The 20,908-nt window shown below is 47.2% G+C and overlaps 1 protein-coding gene and 1 long non-coding RNA gene across 2 annotated transcripts; one reads left to right on the forward strand and one right to left on the reverse strand.

The window, feature by feature from the left end:
- Nucleotides 1-8,904: 8,904 nt before the first annotated feature.
- On the forward strand, nucleotides 8,905-12,237 carry Ap5s1 (adaptor related protein complex 5 subunit sigma 1). The gene is made up of 3 exons (XM_034493812.2): nucleotides 8,905-9,237; nucleotides 9,800-10,009; nucleotides 11,205-12,237. Exons 2-3 carry the CDS (start codon nucleotides 9,834-9,836, stop codon nucleotides 11,629-11,631), a joined length of 603 nt encoding a protein of 200 aa, XP_034349703.1. The 5' UTR covers nucleotides 8,905-9,237; nucleotides 9,800-9,833; the 3' UTR covers nucleotides 11,632-12,237.
- Nucleotides 12,238-14,313: 2,076 nt separating this feature from the next.
- LOC143441190 (uncharacterized) lies at nucleotides 14,314-19,707 on the reverse strand. The gene is made up of 3 exons (XR_013108419.1): nucleotides 19,517-19,707; nucleotides 15,400-15,536; nucleotides 14,314-14,661 (listed from the first exon to the last, which is right to left on the reverse strand). It is a non-coding gene; the product is annotated as an uncharacterized LOC143441190 (long non-coding RNA).
- Between the last annotated feature and the right edge of the window lie 1,201 nt (nucleotides 19,708-20,908).

The raw sequence follows: 20,908 nt of genomic DNA on the forward strand, positions 1-20,908 counted from the left end.
TTTTTTTCATTTGGCCTAATGATTTTGATATCATGTTGTTTCATTAATAAAGTAGGTGTTTTTTAGTGCTCAGTGTATAAAATGGATATGTATCGTTCAATTCTGTTCTTCTGCTTTATTTACTTATAGTTTTTGCAGAGCTGTGTATGGAGTTCACACCTGCTCAGCAAGCGCTGCCTCCCAGGTGTGGTACCTTCGCACTCTTTTATTTTCAGTCTTTTCATGGTTTTGCTGTTGAGACAGAGCCTCCTGAAGCTCAGGCTGGTCTCGAACTCACTATGTAGTTGAGGATGACTTTTTCTCAGCCTTCCATGCAGCTGGGATTATAGGATTTTGCTACAAGGTTCAGTGCATCTTCTTTTTCTCTTTGATTAAGATGGAGGTCTCAGCTGAGCACAGGGGCTCAGCTGTAACCCCAACATTTTAGAGGCTGTGAAAAGCCAGACTAACTCAAGGTTTTCTCAGAGGCTCTATTGGAAGAACCAAAGAAATTTGAGTTCTCTGTCCTTGTCCTGGAGTGGACTTAGCAAGGCTGGTCTAGGGCTGGAGCCAGTGCCTCTTCAGGAATCAAGGTTGCAATTTCTGGGGACCTGACTCTTTTTCCTAGGCTGCTGTTACCAGTTGTAAGGCATCCCTTGTTCTCTTTGCCAATGTTGTCTGACTTAGCTCTTTCCTGACTTTGGCCATTCCCACCACCACCATAGCAACACTGCCACTACCACCTCTACAAATAGTTGGTAAGAGGTACTTCTTAATAAACTTGCTTATGCAAGACCTCCTGGTCCTTGCTTCTGTCTTCTTTACTTCTCATCCCTGGTCTTTCCACTTGATACCTCAGTACTGTTCAGGACCCTTATTCCTGTGTGTTTGGGCTAGGGCGCTGAGGCTAAATTTCTATGATTTTTTTAAGGCCAGTCTCTGGGCTATAGTATGAAACTTGTCTTTAAAAAAGCAAGGTCTTACCATGTTGCCCTTAAAACCACTAAGTTTAAGTGATCATCTATTTAGTCTCAGCCTCCTAAATATCTGGAACTATGTGTTACTACATCCATCTAGGATTTTTGTGTGTGTTTATGAAGACTAAAGATCAATGTCAATATGACATCAGGTGAGTTTTCCACAATCCCAACTTCATTCTTTGAGACAGAAGCTCTCACTGAGCTTTCTGACTTGGCTAAACTGGCTGGCCAGCCAGCTCTGGGGATCTTATGGTCTCCTGCCGCCACTTCCCCAGTGCTAGGATTTCAGCATCTGAAAAAGAACAACAGATGCTAGAACTCAGCTTGCTTTCCCCTTTTTATATAGCCCAGGACCCAAGCCTAGGGGATGGTACCACTCACAGTAGCCAGGTCTTCCCACCTCAGTTAAGCTAATCCAGATAACCTCCTACAGGCATGCCCAGAGGCCTGTCTTCTAGATGAGTCTAAATTTCATTAAGCTAATAATTTAGTCAATCACTAGAGGTAGCCAAATTCAAATCAATGTACTCCTGGTCCAATGAGAAAGCCTTTTCAAAAAGTAAGGCAAAAAAGCAATAGAGGAGCCGGGCGGTGGTGGCGCACGCCTTTAATCCCAGCACTTGGGAGGCAGAGGCAGGCGGATTTCTGAGTTCGAGGCCAGCCTGGTCTACAGAGTGAGTTCCAGGACAGCCAGGGCTACACAGAGAAACCCTGTCTCAAAACAAACAAACAAACAAACAAACAAACAAACAGCAATAGAAGAAGGCATTGGACATCCACCTCTCTTTTGCACCCCTGAACACATGCCTGGGAGTGTACACACACACACACACACACACACACACACACACACACACACGCACATGCACACGCACACGCACTAAACAAAAAAACAAAAAGGTTTGGACAAATTATAATTTTTTGTCTGAATTAATTGTTATTTCTGTATAGCAAAAAGTGCAGGTAGCTGTCAGAACTGAGCCCACAGACTGCAGTCTGACCCAGACAGGTGTTTAAGCAATAGAGACCCAATAGAGACCCAGCCTAGTTTCTGACTCTTCGATGCTGTGAGGTGAGGTAACGTTAATCTAAGGTGCAGGTTTCCCCGAATGAGGTCCTTTGGGCACATGAGACTCTTTGGATTAGTTGTTTGTTAACTCTAGGTTGATCTCTTCTGATGACAATAAACCTCATGCCTCTAAAAAGCATTTCTTAGAGTTCGTCACCCCTGGAATTAACACATGGACACCACACTTTTCACAGGCAATGAAGCTGTTGGTAAACTGAGTCTGGTGGCACACCTATAATCCCAGTACTTGGCAAACAGAGACCGGAGGAGAGCTGCAAGTTTAAGGCAGTCTGTTCTACAGGAGTGAGTTTCAGGCAATCCATAGCAAGACAGACCCTGTCTTAAAAAAGAGAACAAATAAAAAGAAAATCCAACCTCTCCCACAAAAACCAACCAACCAAAAATCAAACATAAACCTGTTGGTCCTGAAAGAGGCTTGGATAGGGAAGTCCTCGGGCACATGAAATCTGGAAACAATCAGAGGACAACTGAGTCATGATGGAGAAGTTGCTGCCGTGGGGGAAGGGAACCTGATGGGGAATGAGATCCTGCAGTCAAAAAGGACAGGTAGCTAGCTACAACACCTGTGTGGAGGAAGAAGCATGCCTACCCTCTCCACACACAAGTTGTGTGGATGCCAAGGAGCTCCACCCTCAGCCCACACTGACGTGCACACCCAGGGGTGGGGTACGGGGGTGGCTGCAGCTGCCAGGTTTGGAGTCAGTAGGTCTGGGGTAGTGAGAGAGAAAAGGGCACTCACGTGGCTGAACTTAGACTGCCTCGTGCAGCCTCCTGGCTTGCAGCCCTACAGGAAGCAAGGCTGTTTGAAAGGACAAATCACATACATCTTTGTCCTCCTGGGCCTGGGCCAGGACCACTTCCCTGAAGGGAAGGCTTGGGGGAGGCTCCAGAGGTAGGATTGGGAGTGCTGGTGAACAAAAACATCCAACTCTGGGCAAACAGGCGGTTCCTATGGCTGGCTGGCTGGCTAGCTGGGCAGTGCTAGGCAGCTGAAGGTGTCAGGCCTTCCACAGATCCAGGGGAGGGGACTAAACCAGCTTATGTGGGAATAGGGAATAGGGGAGGAGAAACCCAAGGAGTATAAAGAAACAAGCTGAAGTCTACTGGCACACATATGTGCAATGGCACACACATCAGGATAATTCAGTCATCTCCTTGGGCCTCTATTTCCTTATCTGAAAAATGGGGCTAAGGACATCCCTGGGGTTGGAGAGATGACTCAGTGGTTAAAAGTACTGGCTGCTCTTCCAAAGCACCTGGATTTGATTCCCAACACCCACATGATGGGCCACAGTCTTCTGTATGTCCAGTTCCAGGGTCTGATACCCTCTTCTGGCCTCTGTGGGCACCAAGCACACAAGTGGTGCACAGACATACATGCATGCAAAAATACCCATACACAGAATAAAATTAAAATAAAGCCCTTTCCAAGGACTAAGGCTCAAGTGAGTAGATGTACAAGATGCACTCAGCAAGGTCCACCTGCATGCAGCAAGCACCACCCAGAGCCCCTCTGGCTGTTGCCACTTAGGAACAGTGTGGAGATGAAGACAAGATAGGGGTGAAAAGGATGAGGGATGCGCCTAAAGATATTTAGCTAAGGGGGCTAACCTAAGGCTTTCTTCTCCTTTGTTCACTTGAACAAGCCCCTGGGTGAGAGTACCAGGGTAAAGCCCAGCTTTGGTGTGCAAGTGGTAGCTATTCTGCTCCAGTCTTTGCAGCACACAGAAGCAGGACTTTGGGGAAAAAAAGAGTATGGAGAAAAGCAGCGTCTGTGGCCCTAGGGAGGCTCCCAGCTCAAGGACTGGACAGGACGGTGAAGTTCAGCAAGGTTCAAACAGCGCTTGAGTTTTTGCCTTCTTTTCTTAGGGCAACTGTAATCAGCCTAAATTCAGCCCACACCAATTCTAGAAAGAAAGAAAAAAAATCGCACAATCCATCCTTCTGCTAGCCCTTATCAAGAAACCAGTAAAGGAAAATCCCCTGCCTGAGGCTTGCAGATTCCACTGACCAGCCCTTCCTACAGCCAGATGCAGATAGTGATAGCCTGAAGTCTCTTCAAGGGTTCTGTAAAGATCTCCAGTGAGAGTTTCTGGCTGTCAAAGACAAATGGGACTGTCTTTGTTTGGAAGGGAGCCATCCACTGCAGGTGTACAGCCTGAACTTAGAGATTCATATAAACGTCTGGGAGAAGCAACACAGCTTACCAAGCTTGGCTGCCCACCAGGAATTCTAGATGCAACCAGAGCAGTTGAAGAATGAGTTCCACTTTCCCATCCAAGTCAGCAGTAGCTGTTTCACGCAACATCCTAGCAGTGAGCACCAAGGGAGTCCAAAGAGGAACCACAGCTGCCTGCTACTAGAGACTGGGAGCCGGAGTGGTAGTGGCAAGAAGAGGTCAGTGTTGGGGATGTGGCAACCCTTAACTCCAGAGGACCACTAAAAAGAGCAAGGCCGGGGTGTACGGAGTAATGGAGTCCTTTACAATACAAAAGGAGAGACAATGTGGTGTGTAGCTCTCAGGCCCCATCTAGGCTGAGACGTTGGGTCATGGATCCAGCCCTGTGTTCCTTTCAAGCTCCTCTGGTTTTGTGGTAGTAACTTATTACATTCTGTTCCTTCTCAGCTCCTCTGCCTGTTACACACACATGGAATTCCAAGCCTGAACCTACTGTGTACCCAGCCCTGCCTCAGGTGCTAGGCTAATATAAAGCCACCCAACCAACGTATAACACATTGCCCCAGCCTACTTAGATGACCCTTTGTCCTTAGGGAAGGTCCTATAACCCAGTGGCTGCCCTGGTCCATCCCCATACCATCCCTAGTCTCTGAAGTGCCATCAGTAGCTGACATACCAGGATTAGGAAATGTCTTCCTCATCTGCCTGTGGATTTCTGAGTCCCTACTAGGTGCTAGGCTCCCCTCTGCCCACTTCCTGTGCTTCGTCAGTTAGGCCCCATGTGCAGGAACCCTGAAGTGGTTTTTACCACATATGTGTATGTGGTCGTCATGTGGCACGACCTCAGCCCGTCCAGCCCCAGGCTGCTTTCCATCACTGTCTACGACTTGGTCTTTCCTCCTCAGTGGCCACAGATGGCTGAAGGTTGCAAAAGGTCAGAGAATGACACTGTAAGTCCCACTACCTGAACAAAATTCCAGCTTAAAAAATATTTTTAGGTGTATGAGTGTTTTGCCTTCATGTCTGTGCATCACATCTGTGTAAAACTACAGCCCTTTTGAACCCTATCTTAGGTGGTTGCTTCGGTGCCCCGGTGCCAGGGAGGACTTTTTCATGGGACTCTCTCTGGTCCTTGAGATAAAACAGGAAGGTTTTGAAAGTCTGAATCTAGGAAGACTGGCTTCTTCCCACTATTTGCTACAACTTAGATGGTAGATAGTCCCTCCTCCATACAGTCTACCCAGAATGTTACTGCAGGGTCAGTGCTTGGGTCCTTCCCATTGGTGAATCTGTTACTCCTCCTTCTTAATTCCCACCTTCTGCAGCTACTGCACTTGCCCACATAGAACCTGCTAGAACGACCCAGAGGATCATGATTGGCTCAGGAATGGATAGGACACTTTCCTCTTCCTCCTGACTCCCGTTTTAGAGAGTGTCTTGTGTAGCTCAGGTTGGCCTCATTATTATGTAGCCAAGGCTGACCTTGAACTCATGATCTTCTTGCCTTCACCTCCAAGTGCTGTAATTACAAGCATTTGTACTTGTAGAATGCTCCCCGCCAAGTATAAGAGCCTTCATCTTCGACAGAACAGCTACGTGTGACTCTTTTTAGGAGACCCCCAAGATTGAGCTTGTTGACTGCTGGAATTCCTATAGGGCGTGGAGGAAGCCCTGAACCAGTGACGTCTTAAATGAATGTGTATTTTGTCAAGGACTCCAAGGCCCATTGACAGATGAGAAATTGGCAAAGCTATTGCCCATATGGGCCAGGCACAAGAGGATTGGCAAACCTTTCCCGAGGAGTCTATGTACACATGTTTATTAACAGTTGAACCGCATGTGCAAAGACTAGCAACTCTGGCTTCCTCCACTGGGTGTGTACAGCCTGAGACTGCTCACCTACAGAGATTGCCTACAAGACTGGCCAGCTGCTCCCCCTGTGCTCACCTAATAAACAGGCTGCTGGAACTCATTCTGTCCCCAGGTCAGGCTCTGCTGGAATCTTCCATTGTTGTCATGCTCTACACAGAAACAGTAAATGTTTGTTTGTGTCTCCTAGGGAAAGCATTCTTGTGATGGTGGCTGCGTGTCTGTTCTCTCAGATCATGTCCACCCTTCACCATGTTGTTCAGGTTCTCCCCTCCTCTCCTCTCTTCCCTCCATGCACACGCCGTGGGAAGCCGAGCTCAGGATCCAAATACTTTCCATTCAGTACTGTGACGTGAGACTTAGTCATCTGCCAAATGAGAGACTATGCCCAAGTTTCTTTCCGTATTATAAATCTGAACCATGTTTAACTCAAGCCTTGCATTTTTCTAATGCCAGAGATGGGTTCTATTATATTCTTAGCTCATTTGCTTATTTATTTGTATTTTTTATTTTAATTTTTATTTCTTTATTCTGTTTGTTTGTTTGTTTTTGAGGCAAGGTTTCTCTGTGTAGCCTTGGCCTTCCTGGAACTCACTCTGTAGACCAGGTTGGCTTCAAACTCACGGAAATCCACCTGCCTTTGCCTCTCAAGTGCTGGGATTAAAGGCGTTTGCCACCACTGCTTGTCTTATTTATTTTTTGACAAGGATCTATGTACCCTTGACTGGCCTCAAACTCACAAAGATCCACCTGCCTCTGCCTCCCCAGAGGAGGCATTAGGATTAAAGGTGTATTGCCTGGTTCTTAGCTTACTTCAAAACCAAGGCAGAAGCAGATGGATCGCTGAGGATCTCAAAGAAAGAAAGAAAGAAGTCAAAGTAAATTATTATTTTTAGTGGGTTTGCTTGATGGCCAAGCACATTGCTAACATGAAGTAGACACTGTCAGGCTGGTCACTTTAGACCATGTCTGAGTTGGCCTGGATACATGTTTCCAGGGGCCCAACAGACGCCTTCTCTGAAGCGACAGTCAGAAGAGGCCAGTGGCCACAGGGAATGGATCTCCTAGGGCACACCCACATCAGGTGAGCCCCCCAGTGCTGCTTGCCCACAGCACTGACCAGGGAAGCCCTCTGTAATACTGCTTCTGTCTGGGTCCTCCACTGTCCTCCAGGGTAATTCTTCTCCCCACACCCTACACAAGCTTAGTTTCCAGTGGTCTGGCACTTGATATGGACTGAACAGTGAACAGAGGCCAGGATATCATGTTCCTAATACCAAGTACCTCCCACCCCCACCCCACCCCCGGCTGCCACAGACCTCTCTGCCAGTTGTTTGCTACAATCTGCTGGCAGACATGAGGCCTGGCCCAGAATGATAGGGACCAGGGATCAGGAACTACTGCCAGGAAGGGAGCAAACACCACTCCCTAGCTCTCTGATTGAGGCCCCACACTGCCTAGATCCATTCTTTCATCTTCATATTTACCTGTTGCACCTGAGATCAAAACGCCCACAGCATATGCAGTACCTGTCCCCTGCAGACTGTCCCAGTTCTTATGGCCTAAAGGACTCAGGATACAGTCCTTCATGGGGGTCTCAGTACTCCTGCCTGGGCCACTCTGATCTTTCTTTTTGTCCTCAAAACACTATTCAAGTGACAGTAGACCTGCCTTACACCTGGCCTTGGAGAGTGAAGACAGGAACCATGGCAGAGATGTACCTTACCCCACGAGAGACAAAAGTTTAGAAAGGTAAAAGAAGGGGAAGGGGGGTTCTAACCTGAGGGAGCAGCCCTGGTGGTCCCGGGACTTTGAAGCACAGAACACTGGGATATTCTTAGAAAGCCTAAGGAATTCACATGCCTTTCAAAGTTAAAGGAATGTGTATGCATCTTTGTCCCAAACACCCCCTGGGCCATGTTTCCAGATTAGATCTTCAATCTAATGCGGGTGCCTGGTACCACGTGGTTCAAATGTTACATTTTTGTTTGGTTTGATTCGGTTTTTCGAGACAGGCTTTCTCTGTGTTATAGCCCTGGCTGTCATGGACTCACTTGGTAGAGGCTAGCCTCGAACTCACAGAGATCTGCCTGCTTCTGCTTCCTAAGTGCTCAGATTAAAGGCGTGCAGCACCACACCTGGCTCAAACTTCGCTGTTAGGTTTCCTAAATTATAAGTACCTTTTATGGCTCCTTGCGAGGAATCTAACAGCGGCTACAGAAGTGAAAAAATGTCCTTAAACACTTGCCCCATCTGTCACTCTGGAGTCTCACTAGGGCCTAACAAAGTTGATGGAACTGTCAGGGATACACAGCTATGACAAAATTGGGACAGGAATTAGAGTCCTATCTCAAATTCAGGACTAGCCTTAACTAACCACTAAAGGTCGGAATCTTCACAACTGCCTACATATTGGTATCCCGTCACATCCAGAGGTAAGCTCATGACTCTGTTTCAGCAGGGAGACCTCTGCTCCTGTAATTCGGTCATCATTAGCACAGAGATTAGCTTGGGGACAGCCAAGCGGAAGCTTCCGTGGAAAGTTCCACGCACGCCTCCGGAGGCCTCAGCGCCCCCTGGCGGTCTCCCTCGCAGCGGCCAGGCCGCAGCTGGTCAAGGGTTTTCCAACGCCTCCAAAGAAGCTTGCTGTAGCCATGAACCCTCCAGAGCGTCCCCTCAGCCGAGGAGGATCAGCTGGTCAGAAGAGTGTGCGTTCTCGAGAAGTTGACTGTCACGGCGGGACCACAGGCCCAGGGCTGCATCCGCACTACAACTCCCAGAGTTCAGCGCGCCGCTGCTGCTCGCGCGAGGCAGTGACGCAACTAGCACTGGCAGTGGGCGGGGACATGGTGGCCTGGGATAATGACGCTCTCTGCTGGCGGTAGGAGGGTGACCAGAGGTCAAGGTCTGCAAATCTAGGTTCCCTTCCTGAAGCGAGTTTGCCAAATTTCCTGTTGGGTAACTTTAAATTCTTGGTCTGTTTAGCCTTAGCCGTGGCTAAACACTGTATCTCCTCAGCCTTGAGAACCCGGGGCCGCCACTCTCACGTTGTCCAGAGCGGCCAGGCCCTCTCTGTGTATCTGTGGCTGATTTGAATTCCTGATTCTCTTGCCTTCGGTTCCCGAGGGCTGGGATTTCAGGTATGTGCCACCATGTCTTTCTGTTTGAAATGATTTCTGTTATCTAGGTAGATCCCTTTGGATAAGGTTTGCCCCACTTGCTCTATACCTTCTGTCCCAGCTGATGTGAATCAGTTGTAGAGGAGGCATTTAGAGGTATTTTCTTTTGTGTTTCCTAAAACAAAGACATGCCCTGCATTCAAAACCCAAGTGGCACTAATGAAACTCCCCTCTCACACTCCATACTTAAAGTTGTCTTAATGGTGCCTGGTATGGAGACTGGGTTATTTTTGTTCCAGGAGCGGGTATTGCATTCAGCTGTGGTCTCTGATTTCTTTTAGTTCACAGTTTTTCCTGCACTCTCATGACCTTAATGCTTTTGGAGATTCCCTAACAGTTTTGCAGAAGTAGGTTTAGCAACGTATGAGATATGTCCAGCCGTGGATGGCCCTTGTTCTGTGATGCAGACCAGGCATATCTAGATGGTCATCAGTATCTAGCCACAACAATCTCTGGACGTACTCCCAAGCCACACCCCTCACGAGGATGCCTCCTTTGCTGGGGTTTCACTTTCATCTTCTAGATCTCTGGCTTCTCTGGAGCACCCACCTGGAGCTATGGTCCATGCTTTCCTCATTCACACCTTGAGGGCCCCGAATTTGGAAGATACAGGCCTTTGCCGAGTTCTCTACTCCTGCGTCTTTGGTGCTGAGAAATCACCCGATGATCCACGGCCACATGGTGCAGAAAGGGACAGGCTCTTCCGAAAGGAACAGATTTTGGCGGTGGCCAGGTAATCACACAGCCCAGCCCCAAACTTCATCAAACACAGAGTTAATAATGAGAGACACTGGAGTAGGCCAGGCAAGCAGAAAGACCAAAAATCTGAATGTTTCCCCCTGTTGTCCGCCATAAGTATCACTATCACAAGGAGCTAAAGAATGTTATTATCGCAGTGGTTAGTAATTACTGCACTGTGACTTATGTTCTAGGAATTGTATGTGTATTTTTTTTAATCTTCACGGTTTTCTGAAGTGCTCCTGGTTATCTTCACTTTACAGAAGAGTAAACTAAAATACAGAGTATTTAAGGCACTTAACCCGCCCAAGGTTATACAACTAAAAAGTAGTGTGATTGAGATTAGAGTATAGGCAGGCAGACTCCTGTACAGATGAAACATGCTTTACAATGGAGATCATCCTAAGAGAGAAGCTGCCAGGGACTCGGGGCAGTTTGGGGAAACACTGTATGAGACAGGTTGGTGGACTGGGACCTTTTTATCCCAGACCCACACAAAGGGTACTTACTGGGCTTTGCCAGCTCCTACCACCTGCTTATTCTCAACTTGTTCCCCGCTGCAACACAGAAAACCAAACAGAGCCTTTCAGAGTTAAGTGTTTTATTTTGTTTTGAGGCAGAGTCCAATTATCTAGTTCAGGCTGGCCTCCATCTCTTTGTATTCCAGGGTGGCCATAACCTGATCCCTTCCCCCGACCCCCACTTCAGCCTCTCAATGCTAGGATTGTAGGCATACATCAGGATAGCTGGGTAAACACATAACTTTAAAGCCAGTCTGTGAATGGTTCCATCTTGAAGATGGTTGAGGAAGCAGCAGAGGCAGCCTTGATAGACACATGGAAGGCACCTTTGACTTGGAGAAGGATGGATGGTTGAGAGGTCAGACAGCCCCCATCTGAGGACGTCATTCTTATCACTTACTTGCCTCTGCTGAGGCTTCTGTGAGGCAGATGCGACAAGGCCTTACTCCCTAGTCCTTCTCCCAACCGAACTCTGTGTTCCTGGGCAATGTAGCTTTCTAAGCCTAAATTTCCTTACCCAGGATATGAGCAGCTCCCAGCTACACTGGAAGTTGTAATGTTGACAGAGGGGTGTGTGTGTGTGTGTGTGTGTGTGTTGTTTGGGGTGAGGTGCCTTGTTGGTCTTACCAGGTTTCCAAGCTTGCCAGATGGACCTGACTTCTCTTCCAGACAGGTAGAGTCCCTGTGCAGGCTGCAGCAGCAAGCATCTGGATGTTCCTCCACAGACCTTCAGCCTCAGTTCTCAGCGGAGCCTGTGTCCCTGCATGAGGCCCCTCATGGAGCCTTTCACCTGGCAGCTGGGGACCCTTTCCAGGAGCCACGGACAGTGCTATGGCTGGGTGTGCTCTCCTTAGGTTTTGCCCTGGTGTTGGATACCCATGAGAACCTGCTGTTGGCTGAGCGCACACTCCGACTCTTGGCTCGCCTCCTTCTTGACCACCTCCGGCTGCTGGCACCTGGTACCAGCTTCTTGTTGCGGGCTGACCGTATTGAGGGAATCCTCACTCGCTTCCTGCCACATGGGCAGCTGCTTTTCCTCAATGATCAGTTTGTCCAGGATCTGGAGAAGGAATTCAGTGCCGCTTGGCCTCGCTGATCCCTCACCAGAATGAGGCTTCTTTAAATGACAAAGAGCAAGGGTAAAGATTGCATATTGCCAGGGGAAGTTCGACATCTGCCCAGCCTGCTCCCTACTCTGATGTATGACCACACTCGGGACATACGGATTGGGCAAGCCTGCAGGAAGAAGGGACCTTGGTAGAAGGCTGTCTGTGCCTAATATCAGGCCACTGGAATTGTAGAGCATCCTGAATCTGGAGCTGCCCTGTGACTTCTTAGACTCGGCAGTGTCCACCATGCTGTCAGTACTGGAGCAATGTACCCCTGGCCAAGCTCACCGTAGTCGATAGCCCCAGCACAAAAGGAGTCTCTGAGACCCACTTCAAAGTTGGGGAGTTGGGCTAGTACCCTAGCAAGCCCCGGTTCCTGCCTTTGCACATCAGCAAGGATTTCGTCAGCAAGGCCTATTCTGCATTCAGCTCCATCACAGTTCAGAGCAGGGGGATTCTGCAGCTCCTTATGTGCCAAGTCTGTCTGCCAGGAGAGCTGAGAGCACAACAGCTTTGCTTGTCTGCTGGCCGGCAGGTGCCAGGCATCTGGCCCAGGTGATATCTTATTTTGAATTAAAAAAATGGCAGTCTGATTTTGTCCTCTTTCTGTGTGACCTCATGTGAGTGAATATCTGCCTGGCTGGCTGCGATCTTCTCCCTGCTGCTTGCTCAAATACCCTCCTAAGAAGCTTCCTTCTGAGGCTTCCATTCCTCCTCCTCAGACGTGCTTGTTTGCGCTTCTTTTGAATGGTGGTGCTTGCTTTTGCTGTGGTATGTGTCACAGGTGGGAGGTTAGTGTGGGTGTTACCTGAGAAGCAGAGACTAAGACATACAATTTTGGAGAGCACCTTTCAGAGGCAGTTCTGTCCTTCCACTGTGGTACCTGAGGGTCAAGCTAAGGAACAGATAGGAACCAGCTGTGACCTCATAGTAAGCAGTACTAGTAGCTAATAGCTATGAGTGCTCTATATACATATTCTATGTTGTAAGAGCATATTTGTACATCTTTGGAAGGAAAATACACATATACCCAGCTACTAGTTTGTTCTGAGCTAACCCTTAATCTTGATGTCTCAGGATGAATGCAAACGTTTGTCTTTGAATGCAAAGGTTGGTCTTTGTGTAGGTGAAAGCTCCCTATATCACACACACACACACACACACACACACACACACACACACACACACACACACACAGTCTCAGATTCAAGGCCAGCTACTTGATTGTGACTAGACTGGACTTTGGAGTGATCAATTGCTTTTGTTTCCCCTTCCCATATCATCACTCTGCTAAAAGTAAGAGGAAGACACTTGGACACTGATAGTCCTGTCATCTGAGAGTGAGCCTCTCTGAATGGAGTGCAGTTGAAAGATGCCCTCCTTTCTAAAGTTTATGTGTATGAATGGTTCTGTGTGTGTGTGTACATGTGTGTACAATGCCCACAGAGGTCAGAAGAAAATGCCTGAACCCCTGGAACTGGAGTTGCAGATGTGGGCCCTGGGAACCAAACCCAGATCCCTTGCAAGTGAAGAATGTGCTCTTTACTGCTGAGCCACCTCTCCAGCCCCATGATTCATTTCTTGTCTTTGTGCATTGGCATCTGTAAGTTTCCAGCAACAATGAGCTCTGGATTCAGGTATTTGGATTGCCACAACCACCCCTGAAAGGTCTACTGTCTCCCAGTATCACACTTAGCATGGATCAGAACACCAGTAGTACTAGCATGAACACCTGAGTTTGAATTCCCAGAACCTTGTAAAGCCCGACTCAGTAACCTGCATCTGAAATTCCAGTGCTTCTGTGGCTAGGCAGAGACAGGATGACACTGTGGGCCAGCTCACCTGATATACATGGTGGCAAAGAACATAGAAGAGACCCTGTTTCAAACAAAGTAGAAGGCAGGATGGACTCCCAAGATCATCCTCTGACAGGTCACACTCACAAATAATTTCTTAATTTAAAAAGTTGGCATTTAAAGACTGGAGTGGAAGGTCAGGCCCTGAAGTCAATCCAGCATCCTTCAGAAAACAGTGTGGGTGTGGGTGCTGGGGTGTAGCCTAAGTAGTGTGTCTACATAGCAAGACCTGATCTCAGCATAATAATGAACAATTAAATACACACACAGTATTTGGTCATTGCCTGCTCTCTCCCTGAGTGAGAATGGTTCAGTTTATTATATTCTCTTCTGTACCACAGTCTGTAATCATCAGTCTATACTATGCACTGCATGTCTCTTTCAAATTAATTCAGTAGAGGGTGTAAGGAGCAGAACAGAGCACAGAGCAAGAACCTAGTGACAGTTTCTATTTCTAGAACACTGGCATTTGCGACAGACATTTTATGCTTTGTGGCAGGTAGTTTCTAGGAAATCCTTGGGGCTGGGAACTCTGAAATCTCACCATGTGCCAACCTTTTCCCCCTCAGTACTGGGAACAACCCAGAGCCTTGTTGAGGCTTGGCAGGTGTACTGAGCTACACTCCTAGCCCGCTGAAGGGATTTGCCTTTCTCTTGGGATTCAGAAACAAGCTCAAGGACGGTGTTCCCAGGAGAGCAAGTTTCCTTCCACTGCGTGTTCTAGATGAGGCTAGAGCTATAACGGGACATTACTACACACACACACACACACACACACACACACACACACACACACACACACCCGTCCTGAGGGGAGTCAGGTAAAAAGAGTGGCCAGAACTCCTCCCTCTCAGGGACAGTCACTGGTTTATTGTGGCAAGGTCAGAGTAATTTCAACCTGTCCTTGCCAGCTTAAAGGGACACAAGTGTTTGGAGCAGCAAAGATTTCACCTGAGGCTGGAGAGAGGTGGCATCCAGCACTGCTTGGGAATCAGCACTTGATGAACTCCAAATGGTATTAAATTTTATGTCCTCCATTTTATGTAGTCCCGGGATGTTCACGTGATGAGAACGAAGTGCTGGCAGGCAGAGCAAACTTCAGCCTCAGAGAGGCCCACGCAGAGGCTGACAGTAAAGACAGAAACACAGACCAGCAGTTTCCTAGGTACAGAAATAGTTAGTAAATATAAAGAGAAGAAAGATGCTAACCACTTTAAAGGGCTAAACATAAAGCTTTCACCATCAGGCATAATTAGATATAACCAGAGTCTCTCCAAAGCCATCTGGAAATGTCAAACTAGACAACAAAAGGACAGTGGGGAACAGGCTTACAGTGCCTTTGCCTGATCACTTGGTCATTCAAAGTTGGGATCAGAGCCAGGCAGTGTTGGCCCACACCTTTGACCCCAGCATTCAGGAGGCGGACACAGGTACATCTCTTGAGTTTGAGGCCAGCCTGGCTTACAGGCGAGTTTCAGGACAGTCAGGGCTACACAGAGAAACCCTGTCTTGAAAACCAAAACAACAGCTGGGCAGTGGTGGCGCACGCCTTTAATCTCAGCATTTGGGAAGCAGAGGCAGGCAGACTTCTGAGTTCAAGGCCAGCCTGGTCTACAGAGTGAGTTCCAGGACAGCCAGGGCTACTCAGAGAAACCCTGTCTTGGAAAAAAAAAAAGAAAGAAAGAAAGAAAGAAAGAAAGAAAGAAAGAAAGAAAGAAAGAAAGAAAGAAAGAAAGAAAGAGAAAGAAAGACCAAAACAACAAAAAGTGGGGATCGGTACCCCTACAGGTTGGAATGTTGGGTACCCCCTGGCCAAGGAATCAAAGTTAATTTCCATAGTAACATGACAAACAGACATGGCTAAGCTGCCCCACAGGTTTTGAGGTCAAGAGTGCTCACCTGAAACAGGTGGTGGTACATCTCCATCATCCCAACAGAGAGGCTGAGGCTGAGTCAGGAAGCATGAGTAGGAAGCATGAGTCAGACCCAAACGGATACAGAGTGAGCTCAGGGCCGTCCTTAGATCCATGTTAAGACTGTCTCAAAAAGGAATACATAAAAACAAAATTAAAACCCCACCTGACCGAGGGAGGCTCAGAGCACTCTGAGTTGAATTTAGCTGAGAGAGAGGAGGAGGAAGAGGAGGAAGAGGAGGAGGAGGGGGGAAGAGGAGGAGGGAAAGGAAAGGAAGGGCAGGAAGCCTCAGACAAATCAGAAGAAAATGTTTTGGAGGATTTTATCTGTTTTCTGAAAAGCAGAGCAAGGCAGTAAACCTGAGGAGCCACACAGGCTAAGAGACTGAAGACCTGATTCAAAGCACAGTGGGACAGATGAGGCCAGGATTCCACCTGGAACCCACCAGCTTTCCAGGGTTCCTGAATAGATAGAATTCAGGAGGCTCTACAAAGTTGGTGAGCAAATGCATCGTGCTTTCCACAATTCGAGAATTGAAATGAGTACTTCATTTGTCCTTGCTTGATGCCTGCAGCTTTGTGACTAGCCTCTGTGAGGGCAAATAAAATGGAAGCTTCTTCATGTGATAATGCATCATTGTGCTACTCTCACTGAACGGTGTATCCTGGGAAACAGACCTGGTGTCTCTTTAGGCACTAGGCAAACCAGATTTTAGGGTGCCTCACCACACCTGTAGTGGTATATATAGTCTGCACCGCCATGGTGGGCTCCAACATTAATTCAGACCTCTGCTATAAGGTGGATGAAGCCTGGACAGCCACAAACATTGATGTTATTTCCAGAATCTGAGACTTAGTCAGCAAGAGAAATGGAATTCTTGAATAAAGAGACAGGACCCTGAGATTTTCTGCCAAGAGGCAGCTTTACTCATACTGGTGCTGATTCAGCCAACTCACATCCAAAGGCTGAACCCTGAGCACAGTGGGGCTTCTCCTGATACACAGTTAGCCCTTTGTCCCCTTATATAGTAACATACATTTCACCGGGTACACCCTGGCTATAGGGCTGTGTCACTAAGACTGTGTGAGAGGGATACATTGCCGTGCCATGACATTGAGGTGGCAGGGATGACATACATTGTCATGCCTGCACAATACTGATTAAGCTGTATTGTCTTTTCATCTTCTTCGAAGGCCCTTGCCACACCTGTAGTGGTAGAGTCTACACAGACACTGTGCACTGTCATTTAGGCACTTTAGTATTAAGTAAATGCAACATACCTTAGCTAATAAATCCTATGCTAACACAACAGAAGTTTTTGGTATTTTTCTATAAATTTAAAGACATTGGTCTGGCTTATGCAGTTTACCAGATAGCTCCAGAAAACACTGGTTCAAACAAGGTGACCCACCTAAACTTCACAGAAAACCTACATATAAAAGACCCTTTTGCTCAGGCTGCTGAAGGCCCTTCTACAGGCCGTCCTCACTGGCATCCAATGTCAGTAGATGTGTATAGCGCTTCCTCAAGGCCTCTTTATCATGTTACTTCCCCACACCTTCTTTGTGATGCTGGGGTTGAATCAGGCCCACCACTGAGCCACATCTTCCTGCCTCGGTGCTTTGGTCTTTCCCCTGGAGACAGGAACCCACTTAGAGTCCAGGCTGAGCTCATTCCTGGATATTGGGAATGCCTTTTGGAGTTTGAGGAATTGAAGTTCCTTCACACACACCTTCCTGTCCTTCCTTCCTGACACACACCTGATTCCTCTTCCTCTTCTTCCTCTTCTTCCTCTTCTTCCTCCTCTTCCTCCTCTTCTTCTTCCTCCTCCTCTTCCTCCTCATATTCATTATTTCCAAGATAGTGTTACTCTACGTAGCCCTGGCTGTCCTGGGACTCACTGTGTAGATCAGTCTGGCCTTGAACTCACAGAGATCCACCTGCCTCTGCCTCTCAAGTGCCAGGATTAAAGGTGTGCACCACTAAGCCAGGCTTCATGTGTTATTCTTTAATTAACTAGAAAATTTAGTCTAGACAGGCCTCTTGACTCAGTTCAGCCCAATACAATGTGCAGAAATGATACTGTGCCCATTTAGAGTCAAGGTCTCATGGGGTTACTGTTATGAAGAATGCCTGGCTCAGCCTGACGGAGGGTGAGAACCTATGTAAGTGAATAGAGCCATCTCTGGGCTGATGCGATGGCTCAGTAGGTAAGGCTGCAGGAACCTCAGGACCTAGATTCAATCCCTTTAACCCACATAAAGATGGAAAGGGAAAACTGTATATAGTCTCCTCTGACTTTCACACACACACGTACCCTTCCCACAATAATAAATAATTATATATAATAAATATATATTAATATATACATAAATAAATTAATTAAAAATTAAGAGAGCCATTCCAGCTGAGTCCATCTGTGACTATCATGATGTTCCTAACAGAAGAGGCAAATGACCTCAAAGGTATGGGTGAGCCCAAGAATTGTGTAGCAGTCTCTTTGAGATAAAACATTCTATGTTAGAAGCTTGTGAAGACACAGAATGTTTAGCCAAGCATTAGGCAGAGCTCAAGGATTCCTGCGGCAGAGAGGGAGGAAGGATTGTAGGAGTCAGAGGGTCAAGGACACTATAAGAACACAGCCCACAGAGTTAAATAATCAGGGCTCATGGGGGTTCGCAGAGACTGAAGCTACAATCAGGGAGCCTGTACAGGTCTGACCTCGGTCCTCTGCAGATATATTATGGTTGTTCTGGTGGGACTTCTAACAGTGTGGTGGTGGTGGTGGGGGTGGGGGTGGGGGTGTCTCTGACTCTTTTGGGACCCTTTTCCTTGTACTTGGTTGCCTAATCCAGCCTGATATGAGGGTATGTGCCCAGTCTTATTGTATCTTGCTATGCTATGTTTGGTTGATATCCATGGGAGACCCGCTCTTTTCTGAAGGGAAGTGGAGAAGTGGATCTGTGGGAGAGGCGAAGTGTGGGAAAGGGACTGGGAGAAAAGGAGGGACAGGAAACTGTGGTCAGAATATAATATGTGAAAGAAGAATAAAGAAAGAGAGAAAAGAGCCGGGCAGTGGTGGTGCACGCCTTTAGTCCCAGCACTTGGGGAGGCAGAGGCAGGCGGGTTTCTGAGTTCGAGGCCAGCCTGGTTTACAGAGTGAGTTCCAGGATAGCCAGGGCTAGCTATACAGAGAAACCCTGTCTAGAAAAAAAAGAAGCAAAGAAGCAAAGAGAGATAGAGAGAGAGAGACAGAGAGTGAGAGAGAGAAGAGAGAGAGAAAAGACACAAGATGTTGGGGTTGGAAAGATGCCTCAAAGTTTAGGAGCACTGGCTGTTCTTTAGAGGACCCAGGTTCAATTCCCAGAACCCACAGCAGTTTCCAATTGGCCATAATTCCAGTTCCAAAGGACCAAAGCCCCTTTCTGGCCTCCTTACACACCAGGCAGGCACACAGTTCATAGACATACATGCAGGCAAAACACTCATGCTCATAAAATTTTTTTAAAGTTAAAATGCCCAGGATATTCTAAGACAAGATGAAAATGCTCTGTTAAACAAATAAACAACTCAATGTCTTCAGGAAGTCCCTGAAACTGACTAGGCTTACTAGGCCCCTTTGTCCCCAAACACATATAAGCAGTAAGGACTGCTTATAAACTGAGCTGCCTAGAAGAGATTCAGACCTTATGAGCTGCCTAGAAGAGATGCTTTCTAGCCTACTGAGCTGCCAGAAGGCTATACAGTGTGCTCTATGTTCCCAGCTTTCCTGAACTGTCACCAATGCTGGGAGAATTTTGGTGATGTAGTTGCCTTTGAGTTCCTTCCTGCAAGTAACCATAATAAAACCCACTGGCTCACCAAGTTGGACTTAAGTGGATCCTTACTTTAGAGTCTTTTTTGTTTTGTTTTGTTTTGTTTTTCGAGACAGGATTCCTCTGTGTAGCCCTGGTTGTCCTGGAACTCACTCTGTAGACCAGGCTGGCCTTGAACTCAGAGATCTGCCTGCCTCTGCCTCCCAAGTGCTGGGACTAAAGGTGTGCGCCACCACTGCCCGGCCTTACTTTAGAGTCTTAAGTTTAGACTGTCATAGACTCCTTACCTGAGGTGAGTAGATATGAACTAACGTCCATGTCTCCCCAGGAATAGCATCACACAACACCAAGTAACTCCAGAGCTGTTTCAGGAAGGCCAGCCCAGCATCACCAACACAAACAGTGAAAGAAGAGTGCAACTAACATAGCTGGCTCCTCTACCTTCTTCCAGGGTGAAGCACCACATCACCTCCCAGACTTCTTGGCAGCTGCAACTGTAAATATGAAGTGAGTTAATAATTAGATACCACACGAGCTATTTAGGGCAATATTCCTGCTTCATTTGATAACAGGACACAATGACACTAGGGTCAAAAGCCAGCCCCCAGCATTCATGCCTCTTCAGTGTTGAAGAGGCTTCTCAGAGCCATGTGAATGGGGGTGGCAGGAGCCATCTCCACTTTTGAACAAGGTTTTTATGAGTGTTTTTATTTTATTTTAATATTACTGTTTTGGGGGAAGTTTTTTTTTCTTTTTCCCTTTATTTTCTGTTTTTAATTGTTTTTTTTCTTTTATTGGATAGTTTCTTTATTTACATTTCAAATATTATCTCCTTTCCCAGTTTCCCCTCCAAAAACTCCCTAACCCATTTTCCCCTCCCCCTGCTTCTATGTTGGACTGGGTATTAGGTCTGTCTTGTACCTTACAAATTGATATAGTTGTGCTCTAATTATATTTTGAGGAAAAGGTTTTTGTTTTTCTGTTTTTTGTTTGTTTGTTTGTTTTTATTTTTGTTTTTGTTTTTCGAGACAGGGTTTCTCTGTGTAGCCCTGGCTGTCCTGGAACTCACTCTGTAGACCAGACTGGCCTCGAACTCAGAAATCTGCCTGCCTCTGCCTCCCAAGTGCTGGGACTAAAGGCCTGTGTCACCACTGCCCAAGGGAAAGGTTTTTGTTTTGTTTTGTATTCTAACAAGAAGGGTGATCTGTAGCGAGATATTTTCCCACTACATTTGCAATAAAGCTCAGTGATTGGGCAGTAAGAAAGGTAGGTGAAGTGAGGAGTTGGGAGGAGAGAAGGAGAGGAAGGGAAGGAGAAGGAAGGAGGCTATCGACCATGGAGGAAGACCGATGGCTTGAAAGCAGTCCTGGGTAACAATTTATATCTAAAGGTTAGATATTGGATAACAATCTAATTGTGTGGGCATCTTGTTAATTGAGCATTTCCAAATATATAAATCCATTGGATAATCTTTAAGCATTAAGAGTCTCATTTCTACCGGATACCGAGGGCATAGCGGGAATGGTCTGGGGTCAGCCAAGCATTGTGGGGGCAGTGTGGTTGATTAGCAGAGCCATCTGCTACTCTGGTGTCTCGTGGGTATAGTTGTGGTGTGGGCTCATGGCCTCTGGCTGCTTCTAGCTGTGGCACACTTGGCTTCTGGCCGCTTCTGGTGTGGA

The sequence above is a fragment of the Arvicanthis niloticus genome, chromosome 2 (genome assembly GCF_011762505.2).
Source record: "Arvicanthis niloticus isolate mArvNil1 chromosome 2, mArvNil1.pat.X, whole genome shotgun sequence".
Taxonomy (NCBI): domain Eukaryota; kingdom Metazoa; phylum Chordata; class Mammalia; order Rodentia; family Muridae; genus Arvicanthis; species Arvicanthis niloticus.

Excerpts from the sequence above, each read along its gene's own strand:
- Ap5s1 (XM_034493812.2), top strand. The coding sequence starts at position 9,834 with ATGGTCCATGCTTTCCTCATTCACACCTTGAGGGCCCCGAATTTGGAA. Across the intron at positions 10,010-11,204 it reads CAGATTTTGGCGGTGGCCAG|ACAGGTAGAGTCCCTGTGCA; the intron begins GTAATCACACAG and ends CTTCTCTTCCAG.